General features: G+C 46.2%; 1 protein-coding gene across 1 annotated transcript; it reads right to left on the reverse strand.

Annotated features, from left to right (window-relative positions):
* Positions 1–533: 533 nt before the first annotated feature.
* Positions 534–23,141, reverse strand: MICPUN_55049 (predicted protein; the record flags this gene model as incomplete). The annotated part of the gene is made up of 2 exons (XM_002507498.1): positions 534–21,065; positions 21,132–23,141. 2 exons carry the CDS (start codon positions 23,139–23,141, stop codon positions 534–536), a joined length of 22,542 nt encoding a protein of 7,513 aa, XP_002507544.1.
* Positions 23,142–23,321: the final 180 nt, after the last annotated feature.

The raw sequence follows: 23,321 nt of genomic DNA on the forward strand, positions 1-23,321 counted from the left end.
CGTTTCGAGCCGGGGGTCGTCCGCGGCGACGACCGGAACTCTCGTTTGCGAAGTCCAAAAAATACTGATAGAAAGTTTAGCAAGCAAGGGGTCGGATATTGTATCCACATGCTGCCTTCCCGCCGCCCGGAGCGGCCAGCAGCAAGCGACGGCACTAATCTCGCAGGCATCGATGGCGAGGTGGATGTTACGAAGCCGATAAATCTAGATTTGTGAAGGGGGCGTTCAAGACCTTGATTGGTACCTTACCCCTGGGAAATTGCAAACTCCTGAGGCATTTTGTAGGAGTTACTCCCCACCTTCTGTCACTACCTTTGCACTGTATCACAGCATGAATTCAAGTTATGTCAGATTTTCATTCGGGCGCATTATTATTTTGGGTGCTTTAATCATCTATCTCTAGCTAGGTACCAGATGCCACACTTCAAAATAACGACCTCTACGCACGCAATGTAGACTACCTTCGTATTAGATAATAAGGTGGTTGATTTTGTTTGCCTCGCTTTTCTTGGAATTATGAATCAGGGAGTAAATCAGATATCATACATCACGGTAACATGTGAAGACACCATGGACAAATGCAAATTGTTCATTGCCGCTTCCCACGCTGCTGCCGCAGTCATCGCACCTCTACATATTGTCGTGGTCCACTCACTTCTCATTTTAAGAGCTGGCCTCAGCGCAAGGAATGCCTCCATGAACTTGCCTTCTGAACACCCCTGGAGGTGTTGTAGAAATCTTGCAAACACTGTGGATGAAATATGCAATTTAGTCTCCGCCTCTAGGTACCGTGTGGCTAGGGACTGAATGGCCGGTTCCAATGAAGTAGGATTGATGGAGTTAATTTTTGCGTCAAAACTTAGTTGACGGAGGAGTGAATCCCGCGTATCTTCAGAATTGATAGGGACAGGGCGCGATAGTGCAACAAATGCATGCGCGTTTCCTCCGGCACACCGGTACAAGTTCGCAACATGGAACGCAATTTTGGCAGCTTTTGTCTCTGGAAGGGCCACGAGTATTATTCTCAACAGGGAGGTCGATTTGCCGCCGAAAGTGCACTTCTTGGTCATGATGGTCATGACATCAAGCACCATCTTTAGCACCTCACATGCCCGTATTTCGTCAGAAAAGTGAGTCCTGATGTTCTTCTGCCGTTCTTGCTGGTGGCAAGCTAAGCATGGCAGGCGTGTGTCGAATGCAGGGAGCAACCACTCAGCCATTCTGCTGAGTAAATCCTGAATGAAGACGACTGCTGTGACCTTAGCTTCCTCCTGGGTCTCTCCCCGAAATTTGAGCAATCCTTGGTTTGAAAAATAATTCAAGCCAAGCATAAACAACGAATCCTCCGCATCCATACGCACAGAAAACTTTCCTTTTTTACTCTTGCATGGAAGCTGTTGCGACATAACACAAGGTGCTTGCCAGAATGGAAGGGATGCCACCTGAATGAATGCTGGTTTTTCCCAAGCTTCGCGGGAGCTACTAGGAATGCACTTCTTCCACAGGGGATTCTGATCATATTTTTGTTTTAGATCTATCCAAGCTCGCGCTAGCTCTTCATTAACATGTGGACTTATTGTAAAGGACAGATCGCCACTGCAATCACTCTCATTGGTCATCAAATCCATGTGACTCCCCTGGCAGTGCACTATTTCAACATGATCGCATGAAAGCACCCATGTGTACCCTGTCATAGACTCAAGTACTTTGTCACCTTCCTTGAGAAAGAGTTCAGTTTCAAATAAAGCACTACTTTCTCTGCCGGCCTTGTAGCAGATGGCCTTCCCCTGAATCTTTCTAAAACAGGATTTTAGAGAAGCACTTTTCTCTGCTGAATCAAAAGTTCCCTGAAGCATTTTCCATGCAGAAACATCGCATGTACAATTTGTTTCGTCTCTAACTATTCCACTATTCCATTGGGCGGCGAATGGCCCTGCGCTAATCTGCTCGTCCATTTCTCTGGCGCAAACAACTCTACCCAGAGCTTGGAAGATAACATCTTCAAAGAGAGAATATTTCTCGTTTTGACTCAACTCAAACCAGCCACATTTGAGTAAATCACAGTGGAAGCTCTGTAATGCGATGCCCATGTAAGTCAGTCCTGTAGACCAGGAAGCAATATCGCCATCACAGTCATCTGAGATGTTGTGCCAATCCGGTTTAAATTGCACAGGATGCGGTGCATCAAACAAAAGCATCACAGCCTTTCTGAAATAATCGTTTTCGAGCCGCGATGCTGTCTCCATCGCAAGTACCCCACCCAAGGAATGGCCACCCAGAACTGTTGGAATATTGACTTTGACTGCATTCACTTCGTGCTGTGCGATCTGATGTGCATGCCCTGCTGCCAACATTGGCCATGGCTCGGCGTGTGAATTTCGTTCAAGAGTTAGCACGGGATGCGCACCTAGATACAGGCTGGAGACAAGCCGCATATAGGCTAGTTGTCCATCGCCAAAAGCCGGTGCTCCAAGAAATAGTGTCGCTGGTCTAGTAAACGCACTCTCATGCAGTACTTTGAGTTCATGATTCTTGATTTCATGATTAATAGAGCGCTGGGTCTGATCATGCACAGGATTTGAAAGTATAACATTTGTTTCTGATTTCTGAATGCATTTACTCTTGTCGATTTCAGAGCAGAGGGATTGAGCCATAGCCATAGGCGTTTGACATGAGGCAATGTTAGCCACATCTAGAGATCTCAGCCCAAGTCTTTCTTGCAGAGTCAAAGCTAGCTCTACTGCAGCTATGGAGTCAATTCCCAAATCGATGAGAGACTCATCAAGAACAACTGATTTACCGGAAAATTCAGCTACCGCATTTAGGACAACTTCGAGAACGTCAGCTGATGATGCGATTGGTGCACATTGTGGGACATAATTGTTTTCTATACAGTGACAATAGCCACCATCACGAGAATTGACTTCATCAAATCCTTGCATATACGATATTCTATCAAGAATACCGCCTATTACATAGGTACCTGTGCACTTTAGATGGAATCTTTTGCCAGTATCTGCAGTGCTTTTGGATGCAGATTCATGAACGTTTTCAAGGGTTTTGCTGTCAATAAACGCGTCTGCGGCGACTGGTACTGAGTAAGATATCGATCCCACGTGCAGAATCGCATGAATTGCAAACAACTTGTTGCGCACTAAGTTCGTTGAACCTCTAATAGGCATAAGTGAAGCCGTATCGGATACGTTCCTTTTGGTGTAGCCACCAAAACACGCATACAAAACATGGAACACATTTTTAAAAATCCTATAGACATGCACTTGGCATCGGATGATTCGGTTCATGACTACACTCCCGCCGATTGTGTCTAATTCAAGTTGCTTTAACTCAGGCACTGAGAGGGGTGCAATTGCAATCGCGTGATTCAGTAAAATTGCGCAGCGACTGTACTGTACTGTGCATGTGATGAGGTGAGTTGCTATACAAAGCGCATCAATCATCGTCATTTGATGTTGAAATGATGATCGAGAAAAGAAACATGGGCTGCGTTCAAAACACAACTGAAATGGTTTGAAGTTGACATCGGCACGAGGAACGATCAAGGATATGGTCCCCTGAAGCCCCTCTAGCTTCCACGCCCATGTCTTGTCCCAGGATAAAATATCAGATCGTTTGGTCGCATTCGGACCCATATATTCTGACCGAATGATGACGTGGGCGTTTGAACCCATGAACGCAAATGCACTTACTCCAACAGCTCCCAAAGATGCTTGTATCATATTTCGAGGCAAACATATGTTGCAACATTCCACAACAACATATGGGTTTACATTCCGAAGATGCATCAGAGGAACTGAGAGTCTAAATACAACAGATTGGGAGACCTGCATAAGTGCGGCAAGTCCGGCTGCTGCCTCTGTGTGACCAAGTGCAGTCTTAGATGCCACCAATACAGATACCAGTGGCTTGTTAACAGAGAGCATGGAAACCAGAACTGTCCCAACAGCGCTTATTTCAATAGGATCACCCAGAACAGTTCCTGTTCCATGGACCGAAAAGTGCAAGAGATTGTCTATCTTAGCCGCTCGTGTTACTGCAGTGGAAATCACTTGTCGCTGCGAAATGCCATTTGGAGCAGTTAGAGAACCACTTCGACCATCTTGGTTTGCTGCTGTGCTTTCGAAATTGAATAATAATTTTGACGAATCCGAACTTCTCTGCTCCGCAGGAAGATGTGAGATTAAGAAGACCCCAGCTGCTTCGCCTCTTCCATATCCATCTGCTACGCTATCCAAAGCTTTGCACCGACCATCCATTGATAACATCCCAGCTGCATTTATTATAGTGAAATTGTTCGCACTGAGGGTTAGATTAACTCCTCCTGCAACGCTAAGGCCTCCAGATCCCTCGTGGTGCACTGCGTAAATGCAGATATGGATCGCCAACAATGAAGCAGAACAAGCGGTGTCGACACTTATCGCTGACTGCCCGTAGTTGAAAACATAAGATAAGCGCCCAGAGGCGACGCTAAGTGCAGAACCAGTTGCAACGTATGGACTGAATCCAAAAGTTGATTGGTTGCTGCATAGCTGCGCATACTCCATGTGCTGAATGCCGACGGCTACAGCTACATTTGCCGTATCGATAGTCTGCCACAGTGTGGTTGCAAGCGTCGCGTCCAAAAGTAGGCGTTGTTGCGGGTCCATCTGGCGTGCCTCTGATAGTTGCACTCCATATATCTTTAGGTCGAAATAATCAATGCACTCAATCATGTTGGCAAAGTGCATAGGGATATGATGAGCGACCCTTGAGGCTTCAAATTCTGGATCCCATCGAATGGTAGGGATGGCAAAGCAACAATCGCGAGCTGTTGACAGATGTTTGAGTGCTATGTTTGAACCATCACCAGAAACCACCTCTGCTCGACCGGTGCAGTTTTTTGCTGATTGCGACATTTCTTTGCATATTGAATCAGCCACAGTGTGTCGATCATGGTTTACTATGAAAGCAGCGATGCTCGAAATAGAAGGATGGTCAAACATCACAGTAGAAGGAAATATGATGTGATTGAATGCTATCCTGAGAGCACTATGAAGTTCCAGGATTCCCAACGAGTCCAATCCACAATCCATAAGCGGTTCTTCAAACGAAACGGGCCTTATAAGGACGTCAGAAACCAACCTTGACACTAAGTTGTTGACGGACATGAGACTTACGTTAAATTTATTTTCTTCATTAGATGATGTTGAATTTGGATTAATATCGATTGGGAAGTTTGGAGTGATCGCAGCTGATTTGCATGTACTTAGACAACGCATCCCAAATTCTGCAAGAATGGGCCCTGCATTAGCCCGCGACTTTAAGAGCTTTGGCCAATCAATTTTGCTCACTATAAAAGTCGGATGAGATGCAGGGCAGTTTGAGAACATCATGCTGAGAAAGCGTATGCCTTCATATTTTGTTACTCCTAGCACTCCATCGCGTTCCAGTCTGCGTAGAGTGTGTTGCTTTACATATGCCATACCTCCAACGCCGATCCAGGGCCCCCATTGGATACTCAGTGATAACCTACCAGCCAAGCGATCCCTTGCTGCAGCGTGGTCGACTCTTGCATTTGCACTGCAGTAGTTTGCTTGTGCCGGGGAGCCAAGCAGGGAAGCAAGCGATGAATATTGACACTTGAATTTTATAGGTAACAAATCATCTGTGTGGTGAGGGGTGACATATTTAGATGCGAAAACACATCGGACATTGCCGACAGCCTGTCCTTGAATTGATGCATCGCGAAGTATACCGTTGCATCCGAAGAGAGCATCGTGCCAAGTTATCGTGTTCCAGAATTCACGTATCGACACATCAAAGTTTTTTGCGATAACCATAGCTGGGTGCATCATCAAGTTTTTGAACGCTTTATTCCTTCCTACTAGATTATAGAGGCGCAAAGTGCTCACAGTAGTCTGTGTGGCGAGCCAACGTGCTACTAGCATGCCTAGCGCACCCAGGCCGCCAATTATTTCAACAGTGTGCATGCGATCCAATGCAACGATGGACGCCTTTGCTTGAAGTGGAAGAAGCCTTGGAGAAGCATTCAAGCCCGTTTTGAAAGATATTTGCACGTTACTCTCACTAGATACAGCGCGCATTAAGGCCGTTATGCTTCCACCAAGATCAGGGATGATAGCGTTTGCTTGACCACCGAAAATTCCGGCGAGCTCTCTGTGCTGCAATGTTTCAAGGACACTCGCTGTTGATTTGACTGACTCTGATTGCTGCGGTCCTGATGCAGGAAACAAGATATTGACGGGTACAATACTAAGTTCTGGATCAGTGCAAGAACATTGCCACTCGAGCGCATACCCCAATGTTGTCGATTTGTTCCCAAGGTGACCGCCTGCATCCCTGTTCATTTCAAAGTGTGTATCAATACAATTTGCAGAATCGGATATACTCAAAAATTTTGCAGTAAACACGGCATCAGCAGAATCGCCTCGCCAAAACTCTTCCCATGCGGTAAATGCGCCCACAGATTTAAGTTGCAAACGCATGATGGAATACGTCTCGAGGATATTGAGCGCCGATGAGAGCCCGCCACAAAGCGTGATGCGTGACAAGTCCAAGAATTGCGAGTACATTCCCCCATTCTTTAAATGAAAAAAGATTTTCAGATGTGCGAATAAATGAGAATGATCAATTCTCTTTTTTGACTGAACCAAACATGATCCTGCCCCTCTGAAAGCGAGGCTACCAGATGATTTGAAAATATACGCCGATCCATCGCTACTTCCGATCTCCACGGTGATGCTGTTTGTCAAAGCATAACTCGAGGAAATAAATGTGTTGGAAATCAGGGCAAAGAAGTCGGCATCGTGGAAGGCTCTTACAGCTGTAAACGCCGCATGCAGTGCGTTCAAACATTCAGTGCTCTTGAGAGAAGCGACAATTGCCGATGAAATTGGCGAGCTGTTCACACCTAATGAGACAGCCAACATGCAAGCGCGGAGGCTAGCAACAGCTCGTGTTGCTGGCCACGCCCGTTGGCAGTGAAGCAGTAACGCAGACTTTTCATACCTAGCACTAGAATATTCGACGTTCATCGTTTTTGCAACAACATGTGCATTTGTGCCTTGAAAGGCAAATGCGCTTGCGCCACCCTGACAATTCGTTGACATCATGGAAGAAACCTGTCGAGCAATTACCGCGAGACTTGTGATGTTGTCATCAGACGTTAAAGTTTCCATGACGAGGGGATTCAATGCTCTCAAATGGCACAGACCAGAAATCGCGTATTTGGACAGATTGTTGGTTAGTTCACAAAGACTAAGAGCCCCAGCAGCTGGTTCGCCATGTGCGTTCCATGACTTTGAAGCCTCAAACCTGGTGTTTGCTTGTAACGTCTGGAGCACAATACTCGCGGCTCCAAACTCGATAGGATCTCCAAGCGGAGTCCCAGTACCGTGCATCTGCAACACACCGCACGAGTAATCTAGCGAGTCCTCAAAAATAGAGACATCATCAATGGCCTTACCGATTACTTCTTGCTGAGATGGGCCATTTGGCGCGGTAAGTGAGCTACTTCGACCATCTTGATTTACAGCTGACCCACAAAGTGCAACAAACGCACGACTCATGCTTGATGTTGACAATAGAAGTGTGTGACAGGCCTCCCCCCTAATGTACCCATCTGCTCCAGCATCTAATGTGCGGCATCTTCCAGATGAAGATAGCATGCCAGCGCGGCCCAATTTTTTATGCATGTCTATCGTCAACATGAGTGATACTCCGACCGTGAAAGCTCCACTTGACTGGTTCTTCCTTGTGAAATCAAGAGATAAGTTTACTGCAACAAGAGACGATGAACATGCGGTGTCGATCGATATAGCTGGCCCGCGAAGGTTCAGCAAAAATGATGCTCGCCCAACAGGAACTGATGACTCGACGCCAATCCCGGTGTATGCATTTTCTTTATGACCCCATTCTTCTAGCAGCAATGAATGATCTTTACCAGCAAGCCCCGCATGCAAGGCAAAATGCTCCGCATCATTATTTGCTGCTTTCATAGTGGATGCGACATCTAAGACTAATAGCCTTTGGCGTGGATCAAGGTGCACAGCCTCAAGACTAATTCCTACGCAGAAAAAAGAGAAATCCACGCCAACAAGTCGCCCCATGGAAACGAACGATCCAAACTGAATGCCTGTGGACGGATTGTCATCATATGTTGAGTACCTCTCGACATCCCATCTGTCGGATGAAATCGGCGATACAGTATCCAGAGGCTCCAGGGCCTCCCTACTTGTCCCAACAATCCTTACAGAAGAAGGAGATGTATTCATCAGGTTAGTGCATCCGTTGACTTGCCCCAATGAAACATCGCCTACTTTTGAATCACACAACATCGACATGATGTAAGCAGCAGCTGATGCTACAGTGGGGTAGTCAAAGAAGAGCGTTGCAGGAAGGACGTGGCCAAATTTTTCTCCTATTGTGGCCCTAAGATCAACGGCGCTGAGCGAGTCAAGACCAGTGTGCATTATAGGTAAATTGGGGTCTACCTCGTCTTTGCCAAGTAGAGTAGCCAACTCCTCATGAACCAGAGTACAGATTTCAGCCTCAGATGGAAAATATTTGGGATTCGTATCATCTATTCGCGTTGTAGCCGTAGAAGCAGGTTTCAGAGAGCCTGGTCCTTCATGTTGTTCACAGCTTACAAGGTAGCTGCAGCTTCTAAGTGTGGGTGTGATGAGTTCTGCTATTTCTGAAAATTTCCCTCCCAACAAAGTTGATGATTGAGGCTGTCTTGAAAGTATATTTGCCCAATCGACGGATAATATCACATTCATGCCAAGAGGCAGCGGCGGTGAAGTGCAGCCATCAACAATGCTCCATAGAGAATGAACCCCGTCCCCAGGGCTGATTAATCGTATACCTATTCGTTCCAGCCGCTTGGAGCCGATTGAAGCCATGCCGGGACCAGCCCATGCGCCCCACTGAATGACTTGACACGCGATTCCCATCTGCAGAGACGGTTCTGCAATTGCATCCAAAATCCCGTTTGCAGCAGCATAGTTGCTTTGCGATTTTGAACCCAGGAGCGATGCGATTGATGAGAAAAGTATCAATGCATGTGGTGCATTCAGGAATTTCAACATAACATCTGAGACGGGATCTCTGATACACATTTTTGGCTCGAAAACTGTACGAAATGTGCCGACTGTTTGAGATTGAAGCATACAATCACACAGCTTCCCGTCTAATTTAAAAATAAGTGACCCGGGACTTGTGAAGAGGCGCATGGTTATTTCATGTGTCATGTTAGTATGCCTTACTATTGTGAGGTGAGCAGTGTTTTTGGCGAAGCTTGACTTTCCTGTTCGACCAGAACGGCCTGTCAATTTTGTATGATTTATATTTCTAATAACCTCATTGTCTGTCACAATTGTATTTCCTAGTGCACCAGTACCTCCTGTGACGATCAACGTCCGATATCGAGAGGAGCTTTGCCTCTGGGCTTTGAGAACATGCGGCTTTTGCTCACCGGAACCAAGTGCGTTGAAAAATAACCCTGTTGAAATTTCGGGACCGTTTTTAATGCTCTCAGAATGATCTGGGAGTAGAACCGAGAGCATTTGAATTCCATCGATGCATCTTTCATCGCGGTTTGAGCTGCAACTAAGTGGGTTCTCTTGCTCAAAGCAGTGCAGTAGCGTGGCAATAGAAGATCCAGTAATTCTATGCAAATTTGAACTAGGAAGATGAAAACTTAATCTCTCCCTCTTGAATGCTTGAGCAGCAGCCGCTGCTGCCAAGCTTGCACGTAATGAGCTGGTTTTCATTCGTAAGCTGGTGGGTGTGCTATGAGCATTTTGATTGCTAATTGGCATCGCCCTGAGGTGTGGGGAAAAGAGGGTGTTTAAAGCCAAATTTTGTGTTTCATTTTTGCGTGATATAGGTGAACTGTTAACAGGTTTGCATTTCATTTCGAAGAGTCTTGAAAACTCTTGGTTTGAGTGCACGTTTGAGACGACGTGGTCAGTCATGACATGATCAGCTGTAGTCATTTTTTCTCCAAAAGCCAGTGCAACTCCAAAGCCTTCAATGGATATTGTATCATCTTCTTTTATCGTGGTCTGAAGATAACCTCCAACAGCTGCAGGCACTCGAAGACATTTTGAAACTCCTATTGGTGGTGCAGCAAGTTGCATACTCGAGTCAATGATGGACGGCATTGCACAAAGCTGGCTACGCAGTGTTCGTATACTGGCGATCGCTCTCCCCCGCTCTCCACTATACCAAATGTTGCACATCAGGCGAAATGATGGTCCGCATTGAAGCCCTGCATGTACCATGCACTGATATGCAAACGAAGAGTCAATAGGCTTGGTGTGAAAGGCGCGGAGTGCCTCCCTCGAAATCTCTTTCATATGATAGGTTTTGGATAGCGAGGTGTGATCGGCGCGAATGCAATGTGTGCATGAGACAAAGTGCGTTGCGGTGAATGATTCAATCCGAATTTCACCATGCGTGAGGCACGCCGATACAGTCAAAGTATTCTGCATTGTCGCGTGTATTTTTAGGGGGGCAGGAATTACTGCAGTACAGATTTCAGGTTGATCTGATCCTTTTGTGAGCACTGCATCGACTGCATTATATGCAAGATGGAGTAACCCAGATCCAGGAAACAAAATATGTCCCGAAATCACATGATCCAAATACGGTGATGCTTGCGGCTTACAGTCAGAGACAAAATCCAATGCAATTGACTTTACAATTGACAGCCCATTCGCATCATTGCATACGGATGATGAAAAGATGCTCGCACGCCTGATTGGAGTCATCCACACCCTGTGAGGGTTTGTGACAATAATTTTGTGGAGATGCGAACGCCTTATGATTTGATCACAGTCTTGGAAACATCGAACATGGGTATTTGTGCCCTGAAACGCGAAGGCACTCACTCCGGCTTTATATGATTCCTTCCCCTGAGCAATGGCGGCGAGCTCTCGGGATCCACGAAAACATGCATGCTCAAATGTAGCTTCTGCTACATGTGGATTGATGGTTCGTAAGTGTAACACGCCCACCTTTCCAATGTGCAGATTAATAACCTTCTCTGCAATACAGATCAATCCACACATTCCCGCCGCTGGCTCGCAATGTCCCATGGCGGTTTTAGCTGCAGTAACCAGTGAGATTAACTTCGTGAAAATAGATTGGGAGGCGCCAATTTCTACAGGATCTCCGAGTGGCGTGCCGGTACCATGCATTTCAAGTGTGTGCGAGGTCTGCAACTGATTTGACACTTCCTCATTCGCGTAAAATAATGCTAAACTGATGACATGCCGTTGAGCATGGCCGTTTGGAGCTGTAAGTGTACTGCTTCGACCATCCTGGTTCACGGCTGCACTAGCTATTATTGGAGTGCCACAGAAATCAATTTGACATTCCTTAAGTTTTTCCAATAGCAGCATTATGCATGCTTCTCCACGAACGTAACCATCAGCATCCTCTGCGAGAGTTTTGCACCTACCAGAAGAAGATAGCATACCTGCAGATTCAAAAGTCCCCGTGACGAAAGAAGTCAGCATAACATTGACTCCTCCAACCAGAGCGCTATGCAAATGCTCAACATCGCTCAGTTTGTTAATGCAGAGAGACTTGAGATCAATGAAAGCAGAATTTAGCGCTACCAAGGAGGAGGAGCACGCAGTGTCAAAGGCTATGCTTGGACCTGTTAGACCGAATACATATGATGTCCTACCGGGTGTTACACTGCTGAAGAAAGCAGTGGCAGCAAATGCAGATGTGCAGTGTGATCCAGGATCTCTTGTTGATGCTGAAAGTAAACTGAAGTCACAGCTGGCAAGACCAACATACACACCACGCCGACCTGCGCTCCCAATTTCCCTCGAGATATTAGGGGTAATGATTTTGAGTGTACCGGTCAGCACAAGTCGTTGCTGGGGATCTGTGATGGAAGCCTCGAGAAAAGATATATGGAACAATTCTTGGTCAAAAGCTTCTGGTGACGAGATGAATGCAGCGAATGCGGACGGAAGATTCTTCACACTTCCCACCTTTTCAGCATCCCAGCGTGAAATTGGCACCTTGTCAGGTCGATCATAATAGAAAGTTGTGTCGAAGCAAGAATCGTCACCTGAGAGTGACCAGCATTTCATTTGAACAGAAGTTGAAGATCGCTCGCCGTTGTCCATTTGGAATGCTGTTGCATCGGACCGCATTTGGTCCGAGTACTGCAGTGTTGTGCAAGGTTTTAACAATCCGCAGACATAGTTTGCAAGAGCATCTATTGAAGGATAGTCAAATATCACTGTTGCGGCGAGTTTAATGCTGAAAGCATTTGAGAGGCTGTACACAAGCTCGACTGATGTTAGTGAATCAAGCCCAGCTTCCATGAACGGCAAATTCAAGGGAAATTCTCCACCTATGAACTGCCGAACAATGCTGATGACTTGTTCAGTTATCGCATTCAGATCGATACAACTTTGAACCAGGGTTAAACGTTGAGACGTTTTGGATGTTTTCACTTCTTTCCGAGGGTAGTGATGCTCAGATCCGTTCTTTGGAATTTCCACAAAGTTTTGAAAAAGTAAACGTGCGCAACCTCGCGCCATTGGAACTGCAGCTACATACCTATTCCAATCTGTCCTTGAAACACTCGTTACGACCGCATGTCCCCCATGTGAAGTCTCAAAAAGCTCTAATATGGCCTCAAAGAACTGCATGCCTTCGTACAACTGAATTGAATGCAGACCCCTGTTTCTTAACCTTTGCACGTTGACACAGTCCATATCTGCCATTCCTATTGCTTCCCAGGGCCCCCACTGAACAGAACATACAGGTAAACCCGCATTAGCATAGCGGCGGGCTGTCTCGTCCAACCTTGCATTTGCTGCCGAATAACCTGCTTGTCCTGGAGAACCGAGCATCACTGCTATCGATGAAAACAAACAGGAAACGTGTATTGCATCCTGAACTGAATGGTTACTGCCAATTTGACGTGCACATTTTGAAGCGAGAACAGTTCTTATTTTGATTGCATCGATGTTCGCGGTGGTAGTGTCACGCAAAACACCAGCAGTATTCACTACCGTTGGACTTTGAATATTTCGAGGAAAGCAAGATTCGCGGAATGATGCAACACATACATCGGCTGCATAAATCACCATTAAGCACACTCCTGGAAATATGTTTGCTACAGATCTGCCCACACGAGACTGAACAAAAATGACCGAATTTTTCCAGTTAATCGCAGCGTGTGTTGTAATGACTTGACCAAGTGCGCCAAGGCCCCCAACTACAACAAGTGGCCTCTGTCGAAATCCACCCGTCATAAATTTCCTTGTGTTTCGCCATATGTTATTTGGGCCCGAAATGATGTTTACGAGAGAATACTTACCATCGTCATAAATTTCCGGGAAACCTACAGCTAATATATGAATTCCGCAGGCTACTTGTAATCCAGGCTCTTCATTCAATTCCATATGCGGTAGTTCCATTACAACTGATCTCAGTCCGCCCAATAAGTAGTCATTGGCACTCGCAATCTGTCTTACGATACACATGGGTGCTTGCAACATACACAGAAGATGTCTTGCATCAGAAGTAGTACGATGGACAATGTTATGATTGCTTACAAAATGACCAGGAGAGGTAGATTTGCGCCGCTCTTCTATTAAGGCTGTTAGAGATGACGGAGAGTTGGAAGTTTTGAGTTCGTAACACACAGGTTTTGAGGCCATACCTTTAACATCACAACGATAAAGAATGTTGTGGTCGCTAATTTTAGCACCGTGGATATCGTCCATAACGTCCAATTGTGATCTTGCGAAGTTCACAGAAGAATTCGTTCTTAGTTTTTCGATCACAGCATATGTTGCAAATGCAGTCGGGACATTCAGTTCTACTGGTGTGAGCTCCTCTTGCGATTGTGTGTGCCACGTGGCAGATAACGATTGGAATGTTGCATCGAGCGCTGCTGGACACATGAGCAGTCCGTCATTTGTACAACAGCTGATTCTGCTAAAAATGTTACCCTCGAAGGCACCTCTGAAAGCACAAGTTTCATGAGGTGTGCACCCATCGTAAGTGAGAAAACAATATAACTTTATGAAGAATAGTGTTCTTATTTCAAACTCGCATCGAGCGTTACTGTTGTCGTGATTGATTGTATTTGTATGGATTCGACCCGTTATGGTCATGCCGATCACTGGCGAGCCTATCCTGACAACACCCAATCCTACATCCAACTTCACGTCAAATCGAAAATTTGACAGCTCAAGCGGAGCCGCAATCGAAACTCCTCCAACTGCAACAGAAAAAGTGTTGCTTAAACATGCGATGCACGCGGTCGCCTGAGCTATCTCAAGAGCGCCCGCTCCCGGAAGGATGATTCGTTCCCGTACAATATGGTCTTTAATCCACGACGTTGATCCCAGATCAGCAGCAATACATGCAAATTTGCATCCAGTCAATGAGAAGTGGGCAATTATTCGATGTGGCGTCGGAAATAGCCAGAATCTCTCTGCACACCATGCAGGAACCTGCGGTCCATCTAGACCGAGTCCAATAACGGCATCCGGCCACTGAATAAGGATGAGATGCGCGTTTGTGCCTTGAAATGCAAATGCGTTACAACCTATTGGGAGTGATGTAGATTTTCCATTTCGGCAGCCGGAGTAACGAAATGCTGGGGCAATCTGCCGTTCAATGGAGGTCTCTACCGGGATGATTTTTAGCACCGACGAGATGTGTGGATTCACATGCGTCACATGATGCAAACCATCGTGTAAATCTTGACGAATCTGTTCCATCACTGCGATGACAACGGATACCAGACCCGCAGATGACTCGGAGTGTGCAAATGAGGTCTTTGTTGCACCAAGGATTAAGACTGCGCAAGTTAAGTCACGTTCAATTAATGTGCAAATAGCTCCGATTTCAATTGGATCCCCGAGAGGTGTCCCTGTACCGTGCGTCTGGAGGGTGCTGATTGAGAAACATATATGGTGTTTATACTGTAGATCGGCAAGGGCAAGCTGAATTGACAACTTCTGTGATGGGCCACTTGGCGCTGTGAGAGAGCTACTACGGCCATCTTGGTTGATGGAAGAGCCCGCAACTATGGCAACCGATCCACCATCGGAATTTTGGGACTTCTTAACACCAAACAGCGACCCAACGAAAAGAACAACGCATGCCTCGCTGCGGCCGTACCCGTCTGCTCGAGAGTCCAATGCTTTGCACCGCCCATCATTCGCGAGCATACCAGCCGATGCAAACATTGCTGAAGTTGACCAATGCAACACGAGATTAACCCCTCCAACGATGCACCTACTCATGTGCCCTGATTCCATTAATAAACTCTGCGTCGCCATGTGAAGTGCGACAAGGCCCGATGAGCAAGCAGTATCAATGGACAGTGCAGGACCATTTGTGTTTAGCACAAATGATATGCGGCCAGCAGCAACGCTGAGGAACGCCGATCCAGTTGCAGTAGTAGCAGCTGCTTTAGTTCCAACATCATTCGCAAGTTTATAATAGTCCGTTGTTGACATGCCTATCATTACGCCAACTTCCATGTTTTGTTGCAGGCTAAATTTGACTCCATGCACCTTGGGTATGCTCACGGCACAGCAAATCAGCAAAATGCGCTGCTGTGGATCGATTGTGACAGATTCTGAATGGCTGATACTGAACTTCTCGTTATCAAATGAAGCTGGATTAGAAATGAACCCTCCGAATGTAGCACAAAGACAAGAACATATGTCCCAATCCCACCGCGACAATGGCAGACGTACTACTTTATCTGTTTTAGGGGATGAGCAAGATGCGATTTCTCGTACAAGTGAAAAAATACTCACAACTTGAAGGTTAGGATCCAGCTTGGAGAAATTGCATTCTGAATTTGCAGCATGCTGACTTGGAACCTCAGAGAAAACTTGACTTGTGTTTGGCTCATGGGACAATTTTGATGAAAGGAATTCGATGATGGCATCCTGGTTAGGATAGTCAAATATGAGAGTAACGGGCAGCTCAATAGTACAAAGCCCGGCCGATCGAATTGATTGATCAAGCGCGGCAGCAAATTCCAAAGATGAAAGAGAGTCGAATCCAGCGTCAATTAGCGGTGCAGATGAAGAGATTGAGTGACCTAAAATTAAGGATACAGCCGTTTTTACCATACATGTAATCTCGCAGCCTGTTATTTTCTGTCGAGGGAGAAGCTCATCTACTTTACTATCAGCGATTGGCCGCCACAAACAACGACCTTCAAGATCTTTAATATGATTGGAGGTGTTTCTTTGGAAATTTTGTAAGAACTTAGAGTCGCGCACATACTTGTGGGCACGGTTATACCTTGGCCAATGGAATGCACAAACCGACAGTGTAGCATGACAACCAAATTCTCCGTCAACGATATGTTGTAACGCATAAAGTCCTTCCTTCTCGTGTATCAAGCCCACACCAACTTGAATCATCCTACTCTCTAGTCCGCTAGCCATACCTCCACCTGACCAAGCGCCCCATTGAATGCTCATGCAAGGCGTTCCCTCGTTTCTTCGAGCTTCTGCATCAGCGTCCAAAGCTGCATTCGCTGCGGCATATCCTGTCTGGCCTGCATTTCCCATCAGTGCCGTGAGGCTAGAAAACGCAAAGTGAAAAGAAATACGCCACAATTGCAGCTCGAAGAATTCCAGAAAAGCACATCGCGCCTTGGACGCGAAGGTTGGACGGATTCGCCCCGGACACTGCTGCGCTGAATGTGCATCTGCAAGAGTGCCACATAAATTGAATACCAAGATGTGCCCTAGAAGTCTCACGCTATTGACTGCACATTTTGCCTCACTTGCACGGGTCGTATCAGCCCGAAAGGCACTCATGTGATAAGAATCCGATAATAAGCTTCTCGAACGGCCTGTTCTCCCAAACGACATCACGAACGTGATTGAAACATTCATAAACAGATGCGAAGTCACAGATTCTCCGAGCTTTCCAAGACCGCCAAAAATAACACCTACCGAAGCAGTGCCTGTTTTGGATGTCTTAATCAGCCTACATCTGCAAAGGCGTTTCGTTTTTGTAAACACTTTCTCAATCGCGACGCTTAAACTCATTCCTCTTTTTTCTCGATGCGCCATGTTCAATTTTATTAGCACTGCAGAATTGATTGTCCCGCGTGAAAACGTCTCCCGAATCAGAGGGTCGCTTAATGAAACATGCCTGTTACCCAAGGGTACATCATTAGTATCGATGCGCAGAGAAAAACCCTTCACAGACTCATGCCATAATGATCGTGCAGTACCTTGCAACATATCCCCGAATTTTCCAGCTGAAATCAGCTTAAAGTCAACATTAAAGACCGCCAATTCCAGAAACGCAGATGTTTGGCGATAAGTCAGTTTTCTGGTATAGATATCAGAGCACACGCGAAAGTTGCTGGTATTTGCCGCGAATGTGGCTGTTTTGGAAGGCCTTGTGAGTCTATCGATCGCATATACAGATTGATGCATATTTTCGAAGGGTTGTTGACGTAATTTTCCAGACATATCTGTTCTTGCACGAGGCCGGGTAATGTGGAGTTGAATTATACGGACACCACACATGCCATGATGATTGTTTGCATCATTTCCGGTCGCATCATCGCTCGCGGAGCACCATGCAAAGCATGGATTGACCGGTTGCCGCGAAACACGAAATGCTTTAATGGCAACTGGAACTCGCGCCAATATACCACGAAAGTGAGCCCCTGTGCCTTCTGGAAGATGGATAAGTGAGTCCAGAGAGCCAGGATCCATGATCGTGCTTTCGGGCTGTGATGTCACATTACTTGTGCGAGAAACCACTGCACACAAGGGCAAATTAATGAATATTCCATCGTCCCACTTTGTGATATGCTTGAGAGTGTCGTTCCAAGGCACATTATCAGAAACAATTGTTTCATGCACAGTACAATCGAGATGTAAGCTCGAGCGTGTATTGGAGTCGTCAAAGGACTTTACCTGAATCTTGCTGGTCTTGCAGCAAACATGCACATCCACAGTTGTGCATTTGTTCACCTTGTTCAGTAACATTGGACACGGAATAGTTGAGTAACACACAGTTGCAGATTGGATATTGCGATCCTGCTTACGAAGTATGCCTACTGAAATCTCCATGTATGCCGCGACTGGACAGAACATCCTACTATGCACCACATGATCTTTCAGGTTAGCAATCGCTGGCGACACGTGCACACGGTATAAGATACACGGATGCGGTCCCACGACATCTACGGAACATCGCTGTAGCCATGCATGCCATAAAGGTTGGTGCCAGTATGACTTTTGATTAAGAAGAGTACCGCGACCATTTTTACAGTTTGATGATAAAGTATTCACAGCCAGTAGCGATGAGTTGGCGTTTGTGCCCTGGAACGCAAAAGCACTCACTGAGGAGTAACCTGAGTTATCCGTATGTTCTGCGATCTGTTTGGAGAAAGAAATCAGAGATTCCGCTGTTCCAGAAGGTGTCGATTTCAGTGCTGCTATTATATGTGTATTTTGCCCTCGAAGGTGTGTCAAGGGATGCCTCCAGAGCAAATTTAATTCATTAATAGCTGCGAATTGGCCCAAAATCCCAGCGGCCGGCTCTGCATGTCCGCATATAGATTTGCACGCTGCTAGCTCTAGCGGTCTTAGCCTACTAGCAGAATCACAACAAAATGCAGCAATTGCCGCATTCACTTCAATAGGATCGCCCAGTGCTGTCCCTGTGCCGTGTGTCTGCAAGGTTGAAAACTGCCGAGGGTCAATCCGGCATATTACTAAACAACTTCGAATTGCATCATGCTGTGCGGGGCCGTTTGGTGCAGTTAAAGCACTGCTCCTTCCATCTTGATTTGAGGAAACCCCTATGATTTGAACATATTTTGGGGCACTAGTCACAACTTGGTGGCAGATATTTAATGATGAGTTTCCGCTCAGATGTAAAATTCCGATCGCCTCAGAACGTACATATCCGTTTGCAGCTCTATCAAAAGTCTTGCAGCGACCTTCACTTGATAGCATTTGGGCTGCTGTGCATGCGAGTGACCAAAACACGCACAATGTTAGATTTATTCCGCCGGCGAAAGAACGTGGTTGTGTGTTTGAGAAGGTATCAATCAATTTCATATCATTGAGTGTCCATGATCTCGCGATCATGCATGCCACGAGTGATGAAGAGCAGGCTGTGTCAACTACACCGGCGGCGCCCCCCAGGCCTAGGACGAAAGCAACTCTTCCAGCAGTCACTGATAGGTGTGAGCCAGTAGCGTGGTGCGGTCCTAAAACTGATGCATTTGTTTGATAAATGATGGGATACTCAACCCGTGACATTCCGATGAAAGTTGCCCAAAACTTTGCACTTTGGCAGCGAGCCACACTCGAGTCCATAATCCATAATGAAATCGTAGAAGTGAGTACCAAACGTTGTTGTGGATCCAGATTGTCTGTCTCTGCTTTGCCCATTCTGACAAGGCCAGTATCAAATGTAGAAATGTTAGGAAGCATGCCACCAAAATTTGGTGGCAGGTCACCAATATCTTTAGCACAAATGAAATAAAGATCCCAACGCGAAAGTGGCGTGACTGATACACTATCTAAGGTAAGCCTAGTGTCAGACGAGATCTCAATCTGAGATCCTGGCGCTCTGCACTCGATCCCGAGAATATGGCATGTGATGTCCAGTGCATCCATGCCAGTAATGTGCTTGGACCCTTGACCACTGATTTCACTGACTGAGTTCTTGCTCTGTTCCGAACGATTCGGACCGTCTATCATTGAACCAATAAAGAATGCTTTGATCTGATTAATAGATGGGTAATCGAACGCGAGAGTTGCTGGAATGGGTCTATTCAACATTTCCTCCCCAAACTCTCGAGACAGTGTCTCCTGTAGCTGGACAGCTCCAAGGGAGCTGAGTCCCGCATCCATCAGCGGCATATTTTCGTCAAATGGCACATCTCCATCACGCAGAGCTAGTCCCAAGGTAGACGCAATCGCGTTATGAATAACCCGAGCAACTGACTTCTGAGTCGTCATCGCTGGTTGAATCAGGTTGTAGATATGTTCTGAAATTTCATGAATAGTTAAAGAATCGATTGAAGGGGTTAATGATACCCCAAAGTTGACTTCAAGCACAGCTTGAAATTGTGTCAATGTTTGAATCGACAGTCCTGCATTCGTCAGCGGTACAGAACCTTCAGCAACCAAATAATATTGCTTGGGACAAATTTGACGGAGAGCAAGCTGGACTGCATTGAGCACGCTGTCATAATTCTCTAAGATTTTTGTGTTTTTTTCAGTGCATTCTAATCGGTGCTGCCTGGCTCGGTTAGCGTTGTGTCCAACATGTCCTTCATCTGTCCCAGTGAATGTGGATACCTTAACAATTGCACCAACTGCTGTCCTTTGCACAATTGAAATTGCGGCTTGAACGCAATTATGATTCCTTATGTCAGAAACAAAACAAATTTTTGAAATTATTCCAAAATAGCGATGGATCATCTCACTGAACATACACGTATCGCGGATACTATTCCATGCGGTGTTCGATTGAACAACAATCGTCGCCTCGGTGCGCGTCACGCCTGTGAACAACAGTTCCGCGTGGCCGAGTGCATCGATTAGGCTTCCACCAAGGAGAATACATTTTTTGCTTGGATATTTAAATTCAGGATAATTCATGGCTGTTAAAAAATTATGTGTTGATGCACGACGATGCGTTGAAGTAGAACCTTTCATTGGACTGCTAAATGCATTCGAAATCGTGGACGGTGTCGAATTGCGTCGACTTGGCGTTGCAACATCTTGACATTGTTCACGCAGTGATTGTTTCATGACCTTACCGTTTGCACTCGTTGGGAGCTCTTTAACAACAAATACAATGGAGGGTACCTTGTAACGGCTCAACCTCCTGCGACAATATGTGATTATTTCAGTTTGGTCATCGGTCGTGTCTGGTCGAATCGTTACTGCAGCTTGCACCATCTCACCCATTAACGGATGGGTGATTCCAAACACTGCTGCCTGCCCGACAGCTGGATGTGCAAATAATGTTCCCTCAACCTGTGTTTGATGCAAAATTCAGAATTATTTTTAATAGGCTAATATCAGTTATCGAAGCAATTCTACCTCAGCACAGTAAACGTTTTCCCCTCCGCAGAGGATCATATCCTTTGCTCGGTCAACGATGGTGATGTAGCCGTTGCTGTCGACGGTGGCAAGGTCGCCAGTGCGAAACCAGCCGCAATCGTCAAAATGTTCTAATTGTGCGTCTCCCTGCTGCAGATATCCTCCAAATGTTGTTGGGCCACGTACTCGTACCTCACCAATACGAGGGATACGACTCGCATCTTTTAGACCATTTTCGTGTGCATGTGAGCCCGCGTTTGCTTTCAGATCGACCACCTTGACGTCCATGAGAAAGAACGGCCGGCCACTGGTTTGCATTGTCGCAAGGCAGACATCATGATTATTTGACCGCAAAAACTTACGATCAATTATTGACATGCTAATTTTGCCGCAACATTCAGTCATGCCATAACTGATGAAAAACTCGCATCCGAAAGTTGAGAAAGTTTTTGTGACGGATGCAGGGGCTAGTGGACATCCACCACACGACAAAACTCGTAAGCTCGACAGATCAAAGTGATGCGCATTTGCATTTGTGCAAATAATTGCAACCATTGTAGACGCCATATTTGTGATAGTCACGCCCTCGCGCTCAATTGTGCATAGAGCATTTGAAGCTTCAAAGCGTTCAACAACAACATGCCTACCGCCAACAAATGTCACACTGTAAATGGCAAATGCGTCTACGAGATGAAACATTGGAGCAACATGCAGCCAAATATCGTCGTTGTTCATGTGCATCTCCGAACAAGTAGCCACCGCATGCCTCGCAACCACAGCATGTGTTAAGCTCACACCCTTCGGTTTTCCGCTGGTGCCACTGGTGTAGTAAATGTGCGCGGGTGTTGCAAGTGCGATTGCTATGGAAGAAAATTCAAGAGGGGCAGCATGACAGCTGAAAGCAAGGATTTCTGTCCACCTTAGCTTCTCTCCTCTATTTAACCAACCACTTGTATTAGCGTGGTTTGTGCTACTTAAGCGTGTCATGCAGTGGACATTGACGAGAGACGGTGTACATCTTTCAAAGCTATTTTCACGAAGTACTTCCTGCAAGACCTCTTCGTGTGTCAAAGGATTTGCTACAATTGTCATCGCACCGCTTTCAGCCAGAATAAGTGCCATTTCATTCGCGACCAATTGTGTGTTCAGATTAAGCAACTGAGCGCCAATTGCTGCACAAGCGTAGTGAACTACCATGACTTCGTAGCTATTTCTCATCAGTACAGCGACGACATTCCCGGGTCTAACATTCAAGTCGCGGCGAAGACACTGAGCTACGAGAGCAGAATATGTTGCCAAACGTGGATAGGGAAATGTGATCGGACAGGAAGAGTACTCCATGCTGGACCGCACATCAACAACTGCCACAGGATACAGAGCCGCGGGGTAATCCGTGGCAGCTCGGGACAGAAAGCACGATATATCACAGATAAACTCTAGTCCGTCACCAAGAACCGTGGAAAGTCCTGTATAACACAGTCTTGCACGCATTGATAGGTGGGCATCTTCGTATTTGTCGTCCTTCCAGAAATCTGTCTGCCAGACGACAGCGTCGCAATCCGTTTTGCCACTAGCCATGGTCTCGTTCACGTCGAACTCGTCAGGATCTTTCTTATCAGATTGTGGACGTATTATTTCTCGTTCATGTGATGATTGAATTTCTTGTGTGCCTTTTGTAACTGCCTTTTGCGAGGAACCAAAGCCGAACAACCAGTTTGCTGCCTTTACCAAGTAAGACATTTGCCTCTGTTTACTTTCACGTCGGCGCGAATTGGCAGCATATCCGCAACCTTTTGGCGTCAGATAGTCCTGAAAGTAAGTTGACGATAGGAATACGATTAAGGATTCATCGGAACGATGCGAGGTAACGGCCGATATGCTGATAAAGCAGGGAAGAACAATACGTACGTTTCGGTCGGATAAACACTGTTGTGGTGTGCTGAATGCTGGTTTGTCACGATTGCAATCGAGCGCTACGTGTGCGAATTGATCGCTAGTAATTGAGTCCATCAAGTTCGGATACGGCTATGCCAAGAACCCCCCTGCACGGCGTCTTTAAGGCCAACGCGACCGATAAGTCGGAGCGACGAGATGCGTCTTAAAAATAACGCCAATGATTTTATTTTAAGACTAACACTTAATAAGCTGCCTTCGAAGGTACGAATCAGCAAGCGTCCGTCCCCAGGTGGT

This window comes from Micromonas commoda, chromosome 1 (genome assembly GCF_000090985.2).
Source record: "Micromonas commoda chromosome 1, complete sequence".
Taxonomy (NCBI): domain Eukaryota; kingdom Viridiplantae; phylum Chlorophyta; class Mamiellophyceae; order Mamiellales; family Mamiellaceae; genus Micromonas; species Micromonas commoda.